Source organism: Myxine glutinosa, chromosome 11, assembly GCF_964187855.1.
Source record: "Myxine glutinosa chromosome 11, kmMyxGlut1.1, whole genome shotgun sequence".
Taxonomy (NCBI): domain Eukaryota; kingdom Metazoa; phylum Chordata; class Myxini; order Myxiniformes; family Myxinidae; genus Myxine; species Myxine glutinosa.
Genome location: NC_136271.1, coordinates 128,413,915 through 128,437,678, shown reverse-complemented (window position 1 = coordinate 128,437,678; position 23,764 = coordinate 128,413,915). Strand labels below are relative to the sequence as shown.

The following is a 23,764-nucleotide window of genomic DNA, read 5'->3' as shown; positions in this document are numbered from 1 at the left end:
CCTCTCTATATCTCCGAAACCGCTCAATGGAAAAAGTTTTAAACATGGCTTATTGTACAGCACTCCCCATGGGGAATAAGATATGTTGATGATGATGTCATCGCTGCCTTCATTATGATGTCATAATTCGACAAGTACAACACTTGATAATGATAATGGTAGCCAATGATGTAGTGTGTTTGTCTGTCCAGGCGATACCGTTTTTACCATTCGAGCTTTTGTCATCAAATCTTCACGAAACCTTTAATATGGGAATATGGAGAACATAATTAATACCAGAGCTGCATACCTGATGATGATGTCGAGTCTCCTCGGGCAATGATGCCATTGCCTTTCTATGGCTGGTACACACGGGTAGGTGTGTGGTATAGACGGGGTGGAACGGGGGTGGGGAGGTGTGGGGGGGGGGGGGAGGGGGGTCGCCACTCCTCTCCGTCTCTCGTTGCAGAATTCACCCTCTTCCGCTCGTGCTGTTGGAGTTGACTTGACTCTCATCCACCAGTTGTGCAGAGCCATCTGCCATGTAAACCGCATGGCTGCGGACCGTTACCCTGGTAAGGGGGGCTGACAGGTACTACACCTTGCCCACAGGTAACCTGGGGTTATGCAAGGCAGGGGCATCCATCTCCCTGAGGTATCAGAAGACATCCGCATACGCAGTATACCTACGTGGAGGGCAATGGAGGACCAGTAGGTGTGGGCAGGACAGTACCTGTGAATTAGCTTGGTGGTGGTGGGCCTGCAACGACACTATTGGCTTTTTGTTGTTGTTGTTGTATACAAGATCGAGGCTCGTGTAAGAGCCAACATTGATCACAAAAAGTCAAACTGAAGCATAAAACATAAAACATGATAAAGGGAGCGGGATAAGAAAATGGAGAGCAGGGACATCGGGAGATCTGTGGGAGGGAGAGGAGGCATGGGAAGGGTAGGGGGTGTGGGAGAGGTAAAAAAAAACACATGAACACTGCTAGGACTTCCAGGAAAGAAGTCGGTATTTCGAAAAAAGTGGGTCTGGGGTGAATTAACGGGGGTAGTTTACATGCTTTTTACATGCCATACCATCGCCAAGTATTGCTTTATTCTTCACCTTTAAACACCAGAACAGGAAGACGTACATGCAAGATTTCTGTATTTTATTCACTGTTTGAATGACAGAATAAATGCAATTCGAAAAACCTTTGATTTTAAACCATGAAAATGTTTTTATCCCCCAATGGCACAGGTTTAGAAATGGAAGTTGGGAGGACACCGATGTCTCTCCTGCAAACCCCTTATGGAGGCTCATCTTTACTTCAAAGTATTCATCGAAAACCCTCCAAGACTCGTCAGGTAGGGTGTTTTTTACTCGCATTTCATAAACGAGCAACGGTACCCGCCCTAGGGGCGGGGCTTCAATTGGGAGGCCCAAATGAAAAGGCAAAATATCAGAAATTGAAGGCTTTTTTTAATTTTAAACGATTTATATAAACATCCGTTAAATCATATCACACGCAAATCATCAAAATCTAAACAGTATTTGTAGAATTTCAATAAAAGCCACATCACTGTTCATACCGGTAAATATTATTCCATTGTGTTTGGAAAAACTGGAAAATTGGAAAATTGGAAATTGGGGAAAAAATTGGAAAAACAATATGGTCTATTTTACTCCAGGGGGTCCCAGGATTACCCACCCAAAATTTCGTTGCGATCGGTTCAACTGTTTTTGCGGTACCTGGGAACAGACAGACAGACATTTGGTGAATTATAGTAAGATTGATGTGTGCATTCTTCTTCACCTTTTCCTCCACTCCACCGCCATCTTTCGAATTAAAATTTTTTTTTTTGGTAAGACATAGTCGAGGCTCATGGAAGAGCTAGAACACATGACAGATCAGGATGCAACATAACAAAATAGAGAAGAAATGAGAAAAGGAGGAAGGGGAAATGCCAACAGCAGGGCAGCGGCAGAAAACAGATGGAGACGGACAAACAAGGGTTGCAGGTAATGACGAGGGGAAGGGGAGAACGCAAGGGTGTGAAAAAAAAGCAAAATTATGGGAGGGGTGGGACGTGGTTTAGTGAGTGTAGAAAATATCAAATTGTTTTGTATTTGGTGACGATCTGAGATGGTGTTGAACAGCTGTCTTGAAGACATGGAGGGAAGAATGAGATTGATGAGAGTGTGGATGTTGGTTCTACAGACAGGGGGAAAAGAGGAACAAATGAGTGGAGAGAGCAGTCGTTTGGGATTTTGTACCAGGACTTGGTTGGGGATTTTGGCAGTTTCACTCGGAGGGGGTTGCCGGTGGACCGTTTGCCTCCTGCAGATAAATACCTGAGAGTGGGGGTCGTGGAACATAGAGAGGGCAGAGGTTACACGACCAGAAATGAGGTGGAAGAGGAGAGACCCAGAGGAGAGAGCAGTACTCCATCAAGCTGTGCATGAAAGCTGTGTCGGTGGTTAGGAGCTAATTTGTGCCAAGGAAGGACTTTGCATGACAGAAGATGGATGCCCAGTCGACGACTGACTTTGTAAGCCAACTTCGAAATGTGGCTCACCCAATAGAGATCATGGCTGAGAGTGAGACCCAACAGTTTCGGTGACAGAATCTCTTCAATAGGGTCATTGAGAAAGCAGATGGAAGGGTGTGCGCTACAGTCCTTTCGGAGAGAGAGAGAGTGTATGGGATTTCTCAGGGTAAACATTCCAAGTGTTTGACCAGTTTGTGATTTTGTGAAGGTCTGAAGAGAGGGAAGAAGCTGCTGCCTGTCTTTCAGAGGGATAAGGGATGTCACAGCAGAGAGGAGTCATCAGCAAAGAGACAAAGATGATTTTCCAGAGAGCCAGTGAGATAATTGAAGACTCAGAATAGGATGGGGCCTTGAACACTGCCTTGCGTTACTCCAGCAACAGGGAGAGGAGAAGAAAGGGTTCCGTTGAGAGCCACTCATTGGCTACGAGAGTGGAGGAAGTCAGTAATCCAAGATTGGAGTTGGCCTTGGATTCCATAGGTAGACCGTTTCGGGAGCAAGGCAGGATGTCAGACTGTATGGAAAGCTCGAGATATGTCCAGAGAGATGGTCCTGATCTCATATCTGACATTGAGGGCCTCCATCCATTGTTGGGAGAGTACAAGCAGCATGTCCAGAGTAGAGTGACCAGGTCTGAATCCGAATTGATGATCTGGGATGAAGGCGTCGGAGAAAAGGAATGATTTTATGTCAACTGAAATGATGGATTCCATGACCTTGCTGGTGATTGGAAGCAAGCTAATTGGTCTGTCGTTAAGGCAATCCGTTCTTGCACCTTTTTGATACAATGCTGTGATGTTGGCCGATTTCCAAGCAGATGGAAGATTGCCGAGGGTAAATGACAAGGTGAAAAGGGCAGAGAGAGGAAATGCAAGAGCAGCAGAGCAAATTTTTTTTTTCAGACACGTGAGCTGATGCCTTTTGGTCTAGTTGCAGAGTCAAAGTCGAGGGTTGACAGAAACTTGTCGACTTTTTCAGGTGCAAAAGACACAATCCAGGGGCAGATGGGTATGGCTGGGAGGGGTGGGTATAGAGAGAGTGAGTTAGGGACACCAACATTTGAAAGCAACACATAATTGAGACAATCGGCATTCTCACGAGTGGAGTCGGCTATGGTTCAATTTTAAGTGAGGGAAAGGATGGATGGGGAGCATACTCTAGAGACAGACTTGACAATGTGCCATTAGGTCTCAGAGGAGGGAGCCTCCATTTTTACCTGCGCCACCAAAGGTGGCTGGAGGTTATGTTTTCACCTCTGTCCATTTGTTTGTCTGTCAAAACTCAAGGTGGGGAACCCGATCGAAGCAAGGGTGGAAATCACTCCATTTATGACGACGAAACGTCTGATGCCCGACGTGGAGATCTGTTTCTGAGGTTTGGGACATGGAATGTCGGGACAATGACAGGGAGATCAGGAGAAGTGGTCGAAGTATTGGTCAGAAGAAGAGTGGACATATGTTGTGTGCAGTAGACGAGATGGAAGGGACGTGGTATTGAGAATGGTGAAGGGTAGGCAGGGACAGAAATACAAGTTTGTGTGGCAAGGGTGCCCAGAAGGCGTGCATGGTGTTGGTTTCCTGTTTTCTGAGGAGTTTGTAGACAGTGTGGTGAGTGTGACGAGAGTGAGTGAAAGGTTGATGATGGTGAAAATGATGATTGGAAAGCTCTTGGTGAACGTCATCTCGGGATATGCTCCGCAGGTTGGTCGGAGCGATGAAGAGAAGGACAAGTTCTGGTGTGCGATATAGTCTAGTAGGAAGACTAGGTCCCCCTGCACCCCCCGGAGATATACTTCTAATCAGTGTTTCTAGATTGGAAAGAATGTGTAGAAAATGACTAGCTATGGCCCCAAGCTGAAAAAATGTCCCACATACCATTTTTATGCAAATTACTGCTGCCATTATCAAAAAAACGATTTTTGACATATCTCAGCCAATATTGCAGATAATTGAAAAATGAAGGTGTCTAGACCCATGTTTTGAAGGGCATAGATCATGATAGAACTATTCATAACATGATTACATGTGTCTATGGTATACTAGTATGCTAATTAGTGCTTTATTTACAAAATAATCACAGTTTTACGAAATAATAGACTCATATTAAGGTCCGTCTACACAGACGTTAACACAAAGTTTTATTTTTCTAAATATTACAACTGTCAAAATAGTCCTAGCACTCAATGTGACCACTCTTCTCTTGCTTGTTTTAGATAAACATCATTAGCATTAGTGATTCTACACTGAGTCAGTCATCATCATTTTCATCGAAATCGTCAGAGTCAAACTCTTCTTCTCCTTCCTCTTCCTCCTCCTCTTCGTGCTCTCCTGTGTTCAGAAGATCCACCAGTGAGGTTGGTAGGATGGGACCACTGGACCACATTGGTTTCAACAGTCCTTCATCAGTCCTTATCCATCCTTGCTCCTCATAAGGTTTTGGCTTTTCGATGATAGGTTGATCGGCTCTTTTGTACAATGCTACGCGGTGGTTCACACGCTGGATGTGCGGCTTCAGGGCAGACTGGCATGGAGGAAGGCGAGCCAGATCAACCTTGGACTTGGATGTGAGGGTCTTGTCCTCTCCCACCATTTTCTCCCACCACAGCACTGAGTGCCCCTGGTATCATCGAGCGAGCCACTGCGATTGCACCCATAGTAAGCAGGTCCTTGGCCCCTGGGTGCGTGCTTTCCAGATTTGTCAGGTGGACTTCCAGCCAAGTCAGATATCTGTAAAGTACAGAGAGGGAAATACTGTAGACATTTATTGGAATAGCTCCTCTCATAATACATGAACCCAAGTATCAATTAAAATCTACTCAGTGATGGTTATACATTTTACCATGTATGCTACACAAACCTGGAGTAGTTGTGTCCGTCAAAGGCGAAGAAGATATCTGCCATCTCTCCGTTACACTTGTGAAACAGCTGGAGGTTGTTGGTCTTCACAGAGTGGAGGAGCATGAAGACAAGATGGCAGTGGGTAATGAACGACATCCAGAAGGCAGCTGTCTTCCCCAGGTGGCCCTTGCGCACCTTTTCCTCAAAGGCATGGTACTTTTTGATGAGGAGTAGAGTTGAGGGGTCTTTGAGGGCTTCATCGAGGTGCTCTCGGTTGCAAGACTGGGTCATTCTGAGAAGCACAGCAGGGTCAGAGATCATGATGTTCTCCTCCTCAGTGAATCTCTCCATCAACAGCCTCTCCATTGCCTCACACACTGTTTTGAGGCAAAAGAGGGACTTTGCGTAGGCCTTTCCACTGAGAACACCTTTGAGAGATCCACTTGTTACTAGTTGTGCCTCAAAGAGAATCTCTGCATATCCAGAACCACGCATCTTGTGTCCAGTGAGCATCCCGATGTAGTTCATGGATGTGTGGAAGGGTCCAATCGTTACTACATGACTAGCAAATTCATTTGGCCAGCGCCAGATGATGGGAAGGGCTTTCATGCAGACACCCAGATCAAATGTATTCAGGACCCATCTCTGACCCACCTCAGCAGTTGCTGCCTCGGAACGCTTCAGTAGCTCACGAACAACTGCGTTGTCTGTGATCGGTTGGTGGATAGGCGTGCAGTAGTCGACTGTTGATTTGCTGGGTGGGGGAGAACCAGTTGCAGAGGTGAAACCCCCTAGCCCAGGCACAGGCTGCAGGCCACAGCTTCCGATGTATCTGATGAAGAGCCAGATGTAGTACTCTTGCATCGTAGTGGCATAGACTGTGTCATTCTCTGCTGGCGGTGTGAATGATGAGCCTTCAGGGAACTTCGGGCCAACGCGAGTAAAGTGCAAGGGTGGGAGAGTTTTTGGTGTGTCGACCTTCAGGCTACGCTGTTGTGACCTATTGATGGTAGGTAGCATTCGGTCCTTGCTGCTCTCGAACCCGGGCTTGACCTCCTGCACCATGATTCCTCCAGCACTGTTTACAATGTTGCTGCCGTGCACACTGGTAGTGGTTTTATTCAAGTTGTCCCACTCACAGTGGAATACAAGGTTGCCCTCTCCTGTCACAATTTGTGGTGTACGATAAGTTGAGACTTCATCCAGGACCTTGGCGAGAGCAGTTTCCAACTCCAAGGCGAAATCGTAGCTCTCAGAGTGTCCAAGCCTGTGTAGTATTGTGGTGAGCTGTTTGCTTCGGAACAGGTGCCTTACAGTCACACAGAGGAGAATGTGCTTTGGTAACTTCCATTTTCCATCTGACACTGCACGGCACAGATCTTGTCCAATGGAGAAGACCAGACGCTTCACCTTTTCTGTCTCGATGCCCTCCTTGCCAGTCATTAGCACGCTGAGAAAGCGGACAAGGTCTGGAGGTAGGATGTCTTCAGGATTGAGCTCCATGTCTTCAGCTGTTGGTGGCCATGGTTGGTCTTTACACTCTCTGAAAGCCTGTAGAATACCCTGGCGAAGTTGGAGGGCAACATTTTGGTTCTTGTTTGTGCTTCCGAGTGTGAATGCTCGTGCGAGAGCATTGGAAACTGTTATGTTTGAGCTGTGCACAAGCCAGAAAGAAATGACATCACATTTGTCATGATCAACCTTCGTGAAGTGGATATGCTCCTTGATTGGGTCATTCTGTAGGCGTTTCAGTAGTTTCTCTGACCGATAATTTGAGTTCTCATATCCATTCAGTTTCAGTTCCTCGACATAGAGCAAGCGCAAGGAAGAAAGCTGTAGAACTTTATTCTGCTGGATGACCTGGGTTTGAATGTGTTCCAGTACTGAGTTGAATGCCTTTTCATGGGCGGCTGACATGCAAGCCTGCTCCTTTGGTGCTTCGGCTCTGTGAATCGCATGCTCATAGTTGTAGAATGCGGTGCGGAAAGCTTTAAAACATGACGGATGGTGTTTGGCCTCACATGCAAAGAGGTCTTTGTTTTTCACCTTTCGATGGAGTCGATAGAGACCCATTTTCTCAGCCCGTGTTTCGATTTGCTCCCATGCATTTTCTTTGTTTTTAAAGGATGGGAAGGTTGTAGGCCTCTCAGTATTGCGATGAGCATCTTTGGTCTCAACTTTCTCACAAAATATACACTCTGGCGGGAAGATGGGTTCAGCAGAACCTCCTGGTTTACGAGGAGAGTGATGCCATGATGAGGTTGATGGCCCTGGTTCTGTATCATCTCCCAGACGATGAAAGTGGCGGACAAAGTGCTTATAACACTTGCTGTGATATCCTACTCTTTCTAGGTCATCAGGAAGAGTTGCCGGGATCTGATCACATACTGATTGCATACGACATGGGGAGTCATGCGGTTGGTTGAGACGTCTATCCCGGATCTTTTGAAGCAGTTGCAGTTTTTCTGAAGCAGATCCTTTAATTTTACGGAGGGGCGTGAAATCCCCATGATCAGACATGGATGGTACATGAAGGATGCATGTAGGAGGAGAGCTTTGGGCTGCAGGTTCTACACTCCGTTTTCTTTTGGGCATGCTTGCTGTCGATGTCTACCATCACTGTTAAATGACAAATAAGAAATCACGAATGATGTTAAAAGTGCCTGTGAAAGGAGGCTCTGAGTTTTCAGTGAGGTAACAGAGGTTCTGAGTCATGTTCTACACTAGGGTACTTTTTAGCTGACTAAACCATGTTTAGTGGCATCAAAAGTGCTAATAGCTAAAACATCTAAATTCTTCCACACTAACGTTAGCTATCGAGGCCAATGAAACATTGTGCTAAGTTACTGTAGCTAGCTCAGCTGTCGTGCCTCTTTCTGGTTCAATTCATATACAGAAGTCAACAGATATGTCTCATGTTTGGCATTAACAAAAGTTTAAGTTACACCGACATTAGGAACATACTGTACATAGATGAGGCTAGCTTTAACGTTAGCTAACATGGTGCTAGCTGGCTCAGCTGTTATTCTGCCTGTTTATGATTTCATGCAGAAACTGAAGTCAAGAGTGTGAGTAACATTATAGTTAGCATCTTACCTGGCTAGATTGGAGGATGAATACCAAGAACAACACACAGATGGAATGGAAGACTGAACTTTCAACTGAGGTATTCAATAACATCAACGTTACCAATTGATACGAGCGCGCGACATTACCAATTGATACGAGCGCGCGAGCGCGCATGTTACATGGATGGAAATGTAAAATGGCAGCTATAGCAGCACTAATTTGGATCTCTAGTCTGTCATTTCTGCACTGTGATTGGATAACATAAAAAAATATGTTTGGGAGTTAACAGCAGGAGTTGGTAGATTTTACGTGGGCTGGGTGAGAAACCTTTAAATAAGCAAGTGAAAATCTCTCGCAATACAAAGTCAATGGTGGGAAGAAAAGTTGAGTGGTACCAATGTTACTGCCAATGTCCCGCCCCTATGCAAGACTCAGGAGCATCTTGTTGACATTTAACCTTGAAAATACCTGGGTTTAGACCCCTTATGTACCATGTTAAGTTATCTGCAGTATTAACGTATCCTTATCATTTGTAAAACTGATTATTTTGTAATTACAGCATTAATATGCATACTAGTATACCATAGACACATGTAATCATGTTATGAATAGTTCTATCATGATCTATGCCCTTCAAAACATGGGTCTAGACACCTTCATTTTTCAATTATCTGCAATATTGGCTGAGATATGTCAAAAATCGTTTTTTTGATAATGGCAGCAGTAATTTGCATAAAAATGGTATGTGGGACATTTTTTCAGCTTGGGGCCATAGCTAGTCATTTTCTACACATTTTTTCCAATCTAGAAACACTGATTAGAAGTATATCTCCGGGGGTGCAGGGGGACCTAGTCTTCCTACTAGACTAATAGAGAAGAGAAGCTGATGGAAAACGTGAAAGATGAGGAAGTTGTTGTGGTAGGAGGAGACCTAAATGGACATGTGGGAAGGAGTATGGACGGTTTTCAGGGAGTTCATGGGGGTTACAGATATGGTGTGTGGAATGGAGAAAGTGAAAGGATTTTGGAGTTTCCTGATGGAGCTGATTTGTTGATTTGTAATACTCAGTTCCAGAAAGAGGATAATAAGCTTGTTACATACACGTCAGGTGGGTCGATGACAATCGTTGACTACCTGATGTTGTGTCGGCGAGATGGGGGGCACACACTGGGTATTTAGACTTTCGTGTGTCGGAACTTATGACAGCTGTTTTGGTGCTTCCATTTGATTGCGTTGATAAATTGGACATAGTTTTCCTTACCCTTAGTAGGTCTTTACTCCAAAACGCAAGTAGAAAATTTTGCATGAAATACTGATGAAGGATCAAAATGTTTTTTAGGAATTGTGTTTATGTTTTCAATGTAGATTACCACTTGAGAGCACAGTGTATGAGTTTCAGTCACTGCTGAGCTTTAAGCTTGAACTTTGTTGACAGCTTCTAATTCTACAAGGCTTAAGTGTTTGTTGTGCTGCTGCTTATCCCTCAGATGAAAGCAGAATCCCCTGCCAACACGCACAGAAGTGGTGGAAGATGTGGTGATGACCTGACTGTGTGTGGAGGCGTGGAACAAAACCCTGGTCCCAGAAATGCGATGATGCCGCTTCCCGATGATTATTACAATACATCTTCAGATCATCAAAAGAATCGAATTCGACGATGTGTGGTTTGCTTCAGACAAATGCCAAAATTAATGTGGACCAAATCGTTCAAACAATACAGAGAAATGTATCTCCCAAAGAACAAGCCTATTCTTTCCCTACTTCAACAACTCTTCCCTGAATACAATCCGTTGTTAATTTCAGAGCCTTTGTCATTATGTTTGGCATGTCAAGCGAGTGTGCGCAATGCAGTTCAGGGGGCCACTTCGAGTTCAAGTGGTTCAAAGCTCTTCAACTTAACCCCTCATTTTCAGACGCTGCTCTCTGCAGCAAAGCAGAGAACTGAATCAGCTTTACGAGCGCCACTTACAAACTGCAACGGTGACTCCTGCCAAATATGTGTCGGTCTCGTCAAAAGATATCCTCGACAAGTTTCAGCCCCACCTCCCGATGAGGTTTCTAGCCTCAAAATCCGAAAAAGAACTGTTGTTACATCAACTATTGCTGACGATTCTTCAGATGCAAAGCAAGATTTGGGCACCACTGTCTTGCCTGCCATGCAAGCTGAAATGTCTTCACGTGCGCGTGCAATTGCCAAAACTGCAGATGGTCAACGTGCGCTTGCTCTACAAGATGAATCGCTCATTTCATGTCCGACCGGATCAAAAATCAAAAAAGCTGCATCAGCTGCAAACGCATTCCAGACAGATTTCAATGTCGCTCCATGTGAATTTGCTTCCGATGGGGGATTCTACAATGTTCGCAACTCCACAACTTCGCAATCTACAAGTACAACTTCGCAATCTACAACTACAACTTCGCAATCTCCAACTACAACTTCGCAATCTACATCTACAACTTCGCAATCTCCAACTACAACTTCGCAATCTTCAACTACAACTTCGCAATTCCACCACGATCAGATAGAATTTGTTCGAAAATGCGCATGGCTCCGTGGGGAAAAGGTTTGTACTTGTGTTATTTTTGATGGTTAAGATTTCTCAAGGGGTCTGAGTACATTCCGCATGCATGATTGATGAAGAAACGAATAAATATGCTTAAGAGGCTAGGCGGGTAAAGTGTGAAATATGGAGAGTAAATTAAGGCTGATGCAACCCACACAAAGTTTTGAACTATCGGATTGTTAACTAAATTTTATCCCACTAACTGCTAGAGAAATTGCTCACGATCACATAGATTGAGTTTAGTATAGTTGTGAATTCTTATCTTCTATTTTCAGTCTCAAGTTTTGTATTGCTCAATATTCACTTTGCAACATGTTTTTTGGTTGTGATTTGATAGCTGACAGACGTCCATTTAATCAAACTGAACGCAGACGACGGACAAGGCTCTTTGAAACTCAGCATGCAGATAATACATGCTTTTCCAAAACTGGCTTTTCAGTTTCTTACTGAGGTAACGATCTTCAGATTAGCAGTTGTAGCACTTCTTTGGCTTTGTAAGTGAACATTTTTTCAAGCCGAAACTTATCTAAAAAATTTAAGCTATCAGAAGAAAGGTCTATCTCACGTCAAGACCTACAAACGTGAAGAACAAAAAGCATGATTTCTTGCTTGCTACATTATCGGAGTTTAAAATATAGCGTCAAAAGTACCGGCATGAAACATCGTAAAATTGCCTATATATCCAGTGCGGGCACCTCCGGGACACAAAGGTGATCCCGGGGGAGGAGGCTGTTTCACAGCACCACTAGCTTGTCTGCGACATGAGGGTAAAAGGTGGGAGGAGAGTTCGACGGGTGAAGTACCAACCGAGAATGAAGGTGTGGAGGTTGAAAGAGGCGTCGGTGAGGAAGGCATTAAAAGAGAGGTTGAGTATGGTAGAGGTTGATGTGGTTGAGCTTGAAAGTGGTTGGATGTCAATGAAAGATAGTCTGTTGGGAGCCATTGGTGAGGTATGTGAATGGACAAAAGGACCACTGAGGCACTCGGAAACATGGTGTTGGGATGATGAAGTTGGAAAGAGGATTGACGAGAAGAGGAAGAAGTTCAAGGAGTGGCAGAAGGCGAAGGATGCATGTGGAAAAATGTTCGGAGAACGCTTGGATTCGGAAGAGGGTCAGAGAGCAATATTGAGGATTGCAAAGCAGCTTTTTATTTTTTTTGTATTCAGGATCGAGGCTCGTGAAAGAGCTAACATTTATCACACAAAAAATCAAAAAGACACAAAATATAATAAAGGCAGCGGTAGACAAGATGGGGAGAGAAGGGGAAGCACAAACACAACATTTGTGAGCAGGGACATTGGGAGATCTGTTGGAGGGCTTGGGGGGGAGGAGGCGTGGGAGGGGGAGAGGGGAGAGAGAAGTATAAAACACAAGGACACTGCAAGGATTTCCAGGAAGGAAGTTGGTATTTCAAAAACGTGAATCTGGGGTGAAATTAGCGGGGGTAGAAAAGATCAAGGTTTTGAATGGGGGAAGTTAAGAGATGGTGGTGAACAGCTCTTTTAAAGACCTGGAGGGAGGAGTGGGATTGAAGAGAGTGAGGGAGTTTGTTCCAGAGGCGGGAGAAAAGAGGAATGAAGGAGTGAAGGTGAGCAGAGAGTCTTGATTTTGGCAGTTTAACCATAAGAGGGTTGCAGGCAGATCTTGTGCGACCTGTAGGAATATTTGGGGGACAGAGCCCAGAGAGAGCTGGGGGAGCAAGGCCGAAGAGGAGTCGGTAGAAGACAGAAAGACCACAAACCTGCCTGCGGTGAGTAAGTGAAAGGCCCTCGGAGTTGGCTTCATCGTGGGAGATTCCAATGATTTTGAAAGCTTTGGTTTCTACAGCGTGAAGCCGAGCTAGGTGTGAGGCAGGCGCACCGGCCCAGAGGGGAGAACAGTATTCCATTGAGCTGTGGATGAAAGCCTTGTATGTGGTGAGGAGCTCAGGTGTGCCAAGGAAGGACTTTGCACGATGGAGGATGCCCAGTCGGCGACTGGATTTGGAGGCCAGATTTGAAATGTGGTTTTCCCAGAAAAGATCAGGGCAGATACTGAGACCCAATAGCCTGAGTGACAGAACTTCTCGGAGAGGATTATTCAGAAAGTGGATGCGAGGGTTCTCCAGTCAGTCTTTTCGGAGAGACATAGTAAGAGTGTGAGATTTGTCAGGATTGAAAGACATGTTCCACTTGTTTGACGAGTCTGTGATTTTGTCCATGACTGCAGAGAGTGAGGAGCCTGCAGATTGCCGATCTGAGGGATGAGGAATGGAGCGACAGAGAGTGGAGTCATCAGAAAAGAGATAGAGAGGATTTTCAAGAGAGTCAGAGAGATCATTGATAAACACCAGAAAAAGCACAGCGCCCAGAACACTGCTTTGGGGAACTCCAACCTGAACAGGAAGAGGAGATGAGAGAAACCCATTCAGGGCCACACGTTGACTACGACTAGAGAGGAAGTCCGCAAGCCAAGCGTGGAGATTTCCATGGATACCATAGGCATAGGAGGAGAGTTTGGTGAGCAGAGCGGGGTGCCATACCGTATCAAAGGCACGTGATATGTCAAGGGAGAAAGCTCTAATTTCCTGTTTGGCATTGAGGACCTCCATCCATTGTTGAGACAGCAGAAGCAGCATGTCCAGAGTAGAGTGACCTTGTCTGAAACCAAATTTATGATCAGAGATCAGGCCATTTGAGAAGAGGAAAAATTTGATATCCAAAGCAATGATGGATTCCATGACTTTGCTGATAATTGGGAGATTTTCAAAATCCCATCACCCCAAAATCCCATTTCCCATCACCCCTCCCCTCTAAATCTACCCCCTTGCCCCTCCCCTCCAAATCATCCCCATCACCCATTCCTTTCAAATCTCCCCCCACGCCCCTCCCGTCCGAGACTCTCCCTCGCTCCTCCCCTCCTAGACTCCCCTCTCACCCCTCCTCCTCAAAGCGTCCTCCCCGCTTCTTCCCCCTTCCAACTTTCACCTTCATCTCCCTCAACCTTCTGCCTCGCTCTTACCCCTCGTCAAATAACACCTCACTGCGCCTCTCCCAATCACCACCAAACCTTTTGTCTGCCCCATTCTTCCCTTTCTCCAAGCTATTCTGTAATCTCCGACACACCTTCAACAGCTCTCCCTACCTCTTCCTCCTCTTCCACATCTTACCCTACCGCTCCCCCCCCCCCCCCCCTGTTCTGTATCCGATGCTCCCCCTTCCTCTTCCTTAACAGTATGGACCTCAAACATCCGGGGCCTTCGCTCAAACTTGTCTGATCTCTCCATACAGGTTGCTTCTGACAAACCAGACGTGATCTGCTTAACAGAAACTTTCCTCCTTCATGATATCTCTGATTCCTTGGTATCTCTCCCAGGTTACTCCCTCCTCCGGTATGATAGACCTGAGCCTCGTGCTGGAGGTGGGGTTGCTATCTTTATGAAAAAACTCTCTTCCTCACTCGCCCTACACTGCCCTCTCTCCACCTCACCCCCAGGAATACCTTTGGCTACGGCTTCCCCTTCGCTCCCACCTTTTGTTCATATGTGTGTTGTACCGTCCACCAAACAATGATGACTCCATCTACATCTCGCTGTCTGAGAATATGGACCAACTTCTATCTACCCATCCCAACTCTCTCTTCCTCATATGTGGTGATTTCAACTGCCACCATGCCAGTTGGCTGGGTGTGGGTACCTCTCTCACCAGCCATAGATCTTCAGCAAAGGACTTCTGTGACTCACTGGGACTGACACAATCTGTCAAATTCCTGACCCGGATTTCAGTCAACGGAGCATCTTCTCTTCTGGACTTGGTTATGACTAACTTCCCTGAAAATGTCTGCTGCTCTTCTTCTGCTCCAATCGGCTCTTCTGATCATGTGCTTGTTAAAGTGGACATCTCTCTGACAATTCTCAGAGAGCCTCCACAGCGTCGACGAGTCTGGCATTTCACTCAGGCCAACTGGCACGGTCTTCAAGCAGCCATCAATCATCTGGACTGGTCTCCCATCTCTACTGCATCTGACATAAATTCTTCCTGGGAATTCTTCCAAAGCAAACTGCTCTCTCTCATGCACAGATTTATCCCATCTCGTCTTCTGTTGTCATACCCTTCCTCCCGTCCATGGTACACGGATTCTTGTGGTGAGACTATTGCCCAGAAACAACTTGCTTTCGTCTCCTGGAAAGCAAATCCAATGGAAGGAAATCTCATTTCCTTTCACAAAGCCCTAAACAAGTGTGTGTCCACCCTCAGGAGAGCCAGGAAACAATATCTCTCCGTTCTCAGGACCGAACTCTCTTATCTGTCTCCCTTTTCCAAATCCTGGTGGCGTCTGGTCAAATCTGTTTCTGGTGTTTGTTCCCCCTTCGTCCCCTCCCTCACCTCAAATGGCCACACGGCTGACTCCGCGTGTGAAAAAGCTGAATGCCTCAACTCTGTGTTTGCCTCTAAATCTTGTGGCCCAAACCCATCCCTCTCTGTACCCACCGTACCCAGTCGTACCCAGCTGCTCCTGGACTCTGTGTCCTTTCCTCCTGACAAGGTGGAAAAGTTTCTGTGAATTCTCGACTCGGATTCTGCAACTGACCTGACGGCATCAGCCCACGGGTCCTAAAATCCTGTTCTTCCGCTCTTTCACTCCCTCTCTCTGTTCTCTTCACCCTCTCTTTTGCTCAAGGTCATCTTCCATCTGCTTGGAAATCTGCCAACATCACAGCTTTGCACAAAAAAGGTGCAAAAACAGATCCCAGCAACTACAGACCAATCAGCCTTCTCCCAATTATCAGCAAAGTCATGGAATCCATCATTGCTTCAGATATGAAATCTTTCCTCTTCTCCAATGGCTTGATCTCTGATCATCAATTTGGTTTCAGACCTGGACACTCTACTCTGGACATGCTGCTTCTGCTTTCTCAACAATGGATGGAGGTCCTCAATGCCAAACAGGAAATTAGAGCTGTCTCCCTTGACATATCACGTGCCTTCGATACGGTCTGGCACCCCGCTCTGCTCACCAAACTCTCCTCTTTTGGTATCCATGGAAATCTCCACGCATGGCTGGCGGACTTCCTCTCTAGTCGTAGTCAACGTGTGGCCCTGAATGGGTTTCTCTCATCTCCTCTTCCTGTTCAGGCTGGAGTTCCACAAGGCCGTGTTCTGGGCCCTGTGCTTTTTCTGGTCTTCATCAATGATCTCTCTGACTCTCTTGAAAATCCTCTGTATCTCTTTGCTGATGACTCTACTCTCTGTCGCTCCATTCTTCATCCCTCAGATCGGCAGTCTACAGCCTCCTCACTCTCTGCAGACCTGGACAAAATCACAGACTGGGCAAACAAGTGGAACATGTCTTTCAATCCTGATAAATCTCACACTCTTACGATGTCTCTCCGAAAAGACCGACTGGACAACCCTCCCAGCCACTTTCTGAATAATCCTCTCCAAGAAGTTCTGTCACTCAAGCTTTTGGGTCTCACTATCTGCCATGATCTTTCCTGGGAAAACCACATTTCAAATCTGGCCTCCAAAGCCAGTCGCCGCCTGGGCATCCTCCGTCGTGCGAAGTCCTTCCTTGGCACACTTGAGCTCCTCACCACATACAAGGCTTTCATCCGCAGCTCAATGGAATACTGCTCTCCCCTCTGGGCTGGTGCTCCTGCCTCACACCTAGCTCGTCTTCACGCTGTTGAAACCAAAGCATTCAGAATCATTGGAATCTCCTGCGATGAAGCTAACTCCAAGGGCCTCTCACTCACTCACTGCAGGCAGGTTGGTGGTCTTTCCGTCTTCTACCGACTCCTCTCTGGCCTTGCCCCCCCCAGCTCTCTCTGGGCTCTGTCCCGCAAATATTCCTACAGGTCGCACAAGATCTGCCTGCAACCCTCTTATGGTCAAACTGCCAAAATCAAGACTCTCTGCTCACCTTCACTCCTTAATTCCTCTTTTCTCCCGCCTCTGGAACAAACTGCCTCACTCTCTTCAATCCCACTCCACCCTCTAGGTCTTTAAAACAGCTGTTCACCATCATCTCTTATCTTCCCCCATCCAAAACCTTGATCTTTTCTACCCCCGCTAATTTCACCCCAATTCCACTTTTTTGAAATACCAACTTCTGTCCTGGAAGTCCTTGGTGTCCTTGTGTTTTATACTTCTCCCTCCCCCCCCCCCCCCCCTTCCCACGCCTCCTCCCCCCAAGCCCTCTCCCTTCCACACATTTCCCTGCTCTCAAATGTTGTGTTTGTGTGCTTCCCCTTCTCTCCCCATCTTGTTTTCCACTCCCTCTTTTTATATATTTTGTTTGTCTGGTTTGTGAAGTAAATGTTAGCTCTTTCACGAGCCTCGATTCAGTATACAAAAAAAAAAAAAAAAGGCTGATTGGTCTGTAGTTGCAAGGATCTGTTTTGCACATTTTTTGTGTAAAGCGGTGATGTTGGCTGATTTCCAAGCTGATGGCAGATGACCTTGAGCAAAAGAGAGGGTGAAGAGAACAGAGAGAGTGAGTGAAAGAGCGGCAGGGCAGGATTTTAGGACCTGTGGGCTGATGCCATCAGGTCCAGTTGCAGAATCAGAGTCGAGGGTTGACAGAAACTTTTCCACCTTGTCAGGATGAAAGGACACAGAGTCCAGGAACAGCTGGGTACGACTGGGTATTGTGGGTACAGAGAGGGATGGGTTTGGGATGCAAGATTTAGAGGCAAACACAGAGTTGGGGCATTCAGCTTTTTCACGTGTGGAGTCAGCTGTGTAGCCGTTTGAGGTAAGGGAGGGGATGGAGGGGGAACAAACACCAGAAACGGATTTGACCAGATGCCACCAGGATTTGGAAGAGGGAGACAGGTTTGAGTTCGGTCTTGAGAGTGGAGAGATATTGTTTCCTGGCTCTCCTGAGGGTGGACACACACTTCCTTTGGGCTTTGTGAAAGGATAAGAGATTTCCTTCCGTTGGATTTGCTTTCCAGGAGGCGAAGGCAAATTGTTTCTGGGCAATTGCCTCACCACAAGATTCCATGTACCATGGACAGGAGGAAGGGTATGACAACTGAAGACGAGATGGGATAAATCTGTGCATAAGAGAGAGCAATTTACTTTGGAAGAATTCCCAGGATGAGTTGATGTCAGAGGCGGTAGAGATGGGAGACCAATCCAGATGATTGATGGCTGCTTGGAGACCGTGCCAATCGGCCTGAGTGAAATGTCAGACTCGTCGACGCTGAGGAGGCTCTCTGAGAATGGTCAGAGAGATGTCCACTTTAACAAGCACATGATCAGATGAGCCGATTGGAGCAGAAGAAGAGCAGCAGACATTTGCAAATGTCATAACCAAGACTAGAAGAGAAGATGCTCCGTTGACTGAGATCCGGGTCGGGAAATTGACAGATTGTGTCACTCCCAGTGAGTCGCAGAAGTTCTTTGCTGAGGAGCCATGGCTGGTGAGAGAGGTACCCACACCCAGCCAACTGGCATGGTGACAATTGAAATCACCACATATGAGGAAGAGAGAGTTGGGATGAGTAGATCGAAGTTGGTCCATATTATCAGACGGCAAGATGTAGATGGAGTCATCACTGTTTGGTGGACGGTTCAACACACATATGAACAAAAGGTGGGAGCGAAGGGCAAGCCATAGCCAGAGGTACTCCTGGCGGTGAGGTGGAGAGAGGGCAGTGCAGGGCGAATGAGGAAGAGAGTTTTTGATAAAGATAGCAACCCCACCTCCAGGACGAGGCTCAGGTCTATCACACCGGAGAAGGGAGTAACACGGGAGAGATATTAAGGAATCAGAGACATCATGAAGGAGGAAAGTTTCTGTTAAGCAGATCAAGTCTGGTTTGTCAGAAGCAACCTGTTTGGAGAGATCAGTCAAATTTGAGCGAAGGCCCCGGATGTTTGAGGTCCATACCGTCAATGAAGAGGAAGGGGGAGCATCGGATACAGAACAGGGGGGTGGGGGAGGTGAGGGAGGGGGTAGGGTACGATGTGGAAGAGGTAGGGAGAGCTGTTGAAAGTGTGTCAGAGATTTCAGAATAGCTCGGAGATGGAAGGATGGGGCGGACAAAATGTTTGATGGTGATTGGGTGAGGAACAGTGAGGTGTTATTTGAGGGGGGGTGGGCAGAGCGAGGCAGAATGTTTGGGGAGGTGGAGGTGAGAGCTGGAAGGGGGAAGAAGCGGGGAGGACGCTTTGAGGAGTTGGGGTGAGAGAGGGGAAATGGAGAAAAAATGAGGGTGGGGAGATTTGAAGGGGAGGGGCAAGGGGGGAGTTTATGAGGGGAGGAGTTAGAGGGGAGGGGCAAGGGGGGATTTGAAAAGGATGGGAGATAGGGGAGATTTGGAGGGAAGGGGTGAGGAGGGACTTTAGGAGGGGAGGGGCGAGGGGGAATCTAGAAGGGGAGGGGTGTGGGGGGAGTTTAGGAGGGAAGGGGCAAGGGGGGAGATTTGAAAGGGATGGGTGATGGGGAAGATTTGGAGGGGAGGGGCAAGGGGGGAGATTTGAAAGGGATGGGTGATGGGGATGATTTGGAGGGGAGGGGTGAGATTGGATTTTAGAAAGTGCACGATTAATGGGAAACAAACATTCATTGCAAAATGAGTTTCTTGTCACCTTTGAGTCAAAGATACGTTTAAGGACGCTGGAGGGGGGGGGGGGGGGGGTGGAGTGCAGGGGAGTTTGGGGAATGTATGAAAGAGGAACTGTAAGAGATGGAATTTTTTGTGGAATGAATAGATTTGATGAGCAAGTTGAAAGCACTCTTTTAAAGAAGAAGAAGAAAGAGGTGTTATAATATATGACAGAATACAGTACTTCAGGGGAAAGTTTAAACATTTTAAAATTGAACAGTGAAAACTATCTGTGGTAATGGGGGTGAAACATGTGGTCGAAGAACGAACGAACGAATAAGAACAACGAATAAACGAATAAGAACAACGAATAAGAACAAAGAAGGAAATATGTACATTTTTTAATAAAGATTTTAAACAAGGAAGTATGGGGTGAAAATACTGGGAAATACTGAGAACGAAAGTAAATGGACCACAATCGACCGCTGAGAGAAACAAAGCCTCAAGGTAGAAACAAGGTACGAGCCTGCAAAAAACGGGGCACAAAATAACCGACGATTCTTTATACAGGTATGAAAAATTAACACCGATAAACCTCCTAGGGACACACTATAGGTACACACACCGAAAGATAAATACAGTTTCGACAAAATACAATTGTGAACAATTACTTAACTTCGAAAGCGTGGAGAGTGTGTGCAGCTTCGAAAAACCGTGCCATCGCCAACAAAGATCTCGCGCGATCTCCAAGATAGCGAAAGAGAGGTGTGATGTGATGGGGGTGAGTTGCTTGAAGGATGAAGTGGGACAAATCGTTGTGGACCCAGATGGAATAAAAGGACGATGGAAGATATTGTTACGGTCCGCGGATTAGGATGTTATTTTTACCGAGCGGAGGTATAACTGCGGCCGAACTGTTCTTCCCCGATTCACCCGATTTACCCAAACGTTGGCCGTATCGCGCCACAGCTACTCAATCTGGAAAACTCTAAAGCGACCGAATGCAAAGAGGAAGAAGACGTACAGAAGAGTAACTGGGTTTATTATTATTTACACACATAAGCAAAAAGAAAGCAGTCACGTTTATTTACAGGGGACATGAGACGCAGGTGACACAGTGCAAATTACTAGCTTATACTGACTTAATTTACTACCCAGGACAGAACAAACAAAACAAACTCACGTGGGCAAAATGGGGAACTTGCAGGCAGGAATGGCTGGAAAGGATGAGCAGGTGGGATCACAGGGCACAGCGAGCGGGTCCACTCCGGGCAGGAAGCGGGGGGGGGGGGGCGGCGGCTCCTTGTAATCCGCTTTACAGCGCACACCGTCAGGGCTTCACGCGGCTGGTTGAAACGGGGCTGCACTCCTCTGCTGTATCTCTCGTGTAGCTTGCTTCGTAAAAGCTCCTCGGCTTTCTCGTGGACCCTTCCTTTTCGTGTACCTCTCCACGCAGCTCAGCTCAGCCTTTCGCTCACTTCTCTCCAGCCCATCTCCTTGGGGGACACCCCGCGGCGGGTTATATAGGCCCCGCCCCTCAACCTTTGCGAACCTCCCCCAAACGCTCTTCCTCCACCCTCTCAAACCAAACCCCTCGTGCTCGGTTGGTTGTTCGGGGCTGGCTCACTCCTCCCCTCTATGACGAGGTGGAGACACGCCCTTCTTTCCCAACCCTGCCTCGTGGCCAATGGTGGTGGAAGAAAACTGCCCAAAATGCAGTTGGCCATTGAAATGAAATGAAAGGGGATCTACTCTTATTTCACTTGGTGCAATGGAGTATTTAAATTAATGGGAGACACAGCCTTACCCTAAGACACATAATAAGATATAAGCTACTGAACAAGGGTTTTATCGTGTCCTGCAATGTGGTGTTTATGGAATAACTACCGAGACGCCCTTTGACCTTCACACTACGGAGGTATTTACAGGGAATCATTACATTTTACAGAGGGTGATATTTACAACAATTTACTATACAATACAACACAATAAAAAAAACACAATCCTCATATCCGCAACATTGCACCCTCCTCCTCTTAGGCACGGCCCGGGCCTACAACTTTAATTTAGTGTGACACGTAGGTGTAGTTCCCTCTACTTTTAACCTGACCCTGAGTGCGACAGTTTTAAAACATAAATAAATGTGTCCCGCTGCTCCATTGCACCCTGCCTAACAGACTTACGCCCACAGTTAACCGAATTGTGGAATGGTTTTCAAACTACACACTGACGGTGGGGAGAATTATTTACAGTTGACACTACTTTTATTTACAAAACTAACCCAGGACCTGTGATTGTTCTTTCTGGGGGGGGAGACAGTCTGCTCTGCATCGACGCACCATGAAAGCACTCAAAACGCACCAACACACCCTCAAGCACCAATCGGTGCAGTCACCACAGTTCATCAGTGTTCATGAATAAGCAAAATAAACCAACAACCCCTAACCCTGCAGGTGATCTCTTGCTCTTCGGCTCCCTCTGCTGGCTATTATTATTTCTTCCAGTTGTTGTCATTTTCCTTTGCTGGCGGCCTATTTGTATTAAAACTTGCACCCAACATGTCCCTTTTATTTATTTATGGCCCACCAGGCCGACTACGTGTGGTTCACCTGTGGGGCATCGGTGCCCTGTGGCCAAGGTCCGCCAGCAAGATTTCGGGCCCTCATGGCCGGTTCCAGCAGAGGGGCCATGCCCCAACCCATGGGGTCCAGAAGTGGTGCTCGGCCACAGACATGTGGTCCATCATGTGGTGCATCGATGCAGACAGCTGGTTCTGAGAGTTCCGGGCGCACAATGGCCGACTCACGCACGCTCCCCTCGGCGCCCAATGGCGCACAGGTCATGTGGGAGACAAAAGGGGGACAAGACAAATGAGCGAGGGGTAAGGTCACAAGGGTACACATCAATAAGGCAATGCAAGGCGAAATGCGTACGGAGAGCGAAGTGAGAAAGCTCGTCCCTACTGTACGTCACCCCCCCCTGTCACCTACACTACCCTTGCCCTTACCCCATATGTACAACAATCTACACATTTACAAATTCGTCGCTACTGTCACGTCTTCCCCATATTTCCCATACCAAATTCGTCTCCACAATCCCTCTATCCAAAATTTGCCATCACCCAATTCGTCATCAATCCTCATAAGAAGGAAGAGATGGAACAACAAATCACAATGTCACACCCACGTCATGATGCGTCACAATCCAAACATCTGCATCATAAAAATAATAAAAACAACCTGGCATGGTGTGGAGTACCTGTCACCTCAGGTGAGTGGATGCAGATGGTGCGAGGAGATCCTTCATCCTAACTATCTATCTATAATTCCATTAATCTCTGTGTGTATGTGTGTATGTGTGTTTGTATGTGTGTATGTGTGTATGTGTGTATGTTTGTCTGTGACCGCTGTTTCTCGACAACTACCGGTCCGATATACTTGAAACTTGCCAGGTATATTGCTGGGGACCCGAGGATGTGCCTTTTCAAGGTTTGAAATTAATCGGACAAGTAGTTACCGAGCTATGGCGATTTCTTTACCAAACACCGCAAGCCGTTCGCTTTGGACCAAACCATTTCATGTAAATAGAGGGGGGGGTTCTGTGGTCGTTGCAAATGGACCAAACCATTCATGTAAATAGAGGGGGGGGGTTCTGTGGTCGTTACTGCCACGTGGTTTCAAAGTTTTTTTTTGTTGTTGTTGTTTGCACGCATGTTTTTTTGCACCCACGTACGGGCACGCCCTAGGATGTTTACACACACACACCCCTACACAAATTTTTTTTTTATTTTTATTTTTGGCAAGGAACGGGCACCCACGTACGGGCACGTCCTAGCTTATATATAGTACGGGCATGCCCTAGTCTATCTATAATTCCAGTAATCTCTGTGTGTCTGTGTGTGTGTCTGTGTGTTTGTCTGTGACCGCTGTTTCTCGACAACCACGGGTCCGATATACTTGAAACTTGCCAGGTATATTGCTGGGGACCCGAGGATGTGCCTTTTCAAGGTTTCATATTAATCGGACAAGTAGTTACCGAGCTATGGCGATTTCTTTACCAAACTCCGCAAGCCGTTCGCTTTGGACCAAACCATTGCATGTAAATAGAGGGGGGGGATTGTCACCGTACTCGCAAGCCGTTCGCTTTGGACCAAACCATTGCATGTAAATAGAGGGGGGGGATTGTCACCGTACTCGCAAGCCGTTCGCTTTGGACCAAACCATTTCATGTAAATAGAG

General features: G+C 46.6%; 1 protein-coding gene across 2 annotated transcripts; it reads left to right on the top strand.

Annotated features, from left to right (window-relative positions):
• The first annotated feature begins 454 nt into the window (after positions 1-454).
• On the top strand, positions 455-11,349 carry LOC144888336 (uncharacterized). 2 transcript variants are annotated; one of them, XM_078765986.1, is made up of 3 exons: positions 455-554; positions 1,226-1,332; positions 9,912-11,349. In XM_078765986.1, exons 1-3 carry the CDS (start codon positions 533-535, stop codon positions 11,016-11,018), a joined length of 1,236 nt encoding a protein of 411 aa, XP_078622112.1. In that variant the 5' UTR covers positions 455-532; the 3' UTR covers positions 11,019-11,349. The 2 variants fall into 2 exon arrangements, with proteins under 2 accessions (XP_078622112.1, XP_078622111.1); XM_078765985.1 differs by lacking the exon at positions 455-554 and having other exon boundaries at positions 1,025-1,332.
• The last annotated feature ends 12,415 nt before the right edge of the window (positions 11,350-23,764 follow it).

Coding starts and splice junctions, on each gene's coding strand:
- LOC144888336 (XM_078765985.1), top strand. CDS start 1,195: ATGAAAATGTTTTTATCCCCCAATGGCACAGGTTTAGAAATGGAAGTT. Junction 1,333..9,911: donor AACCCTCCAAGACTCGTCAG/GTAGGGTGTTTT, acceptor CTTATCCCTCAG/ATGAAAGCAGAATCCCCTGC.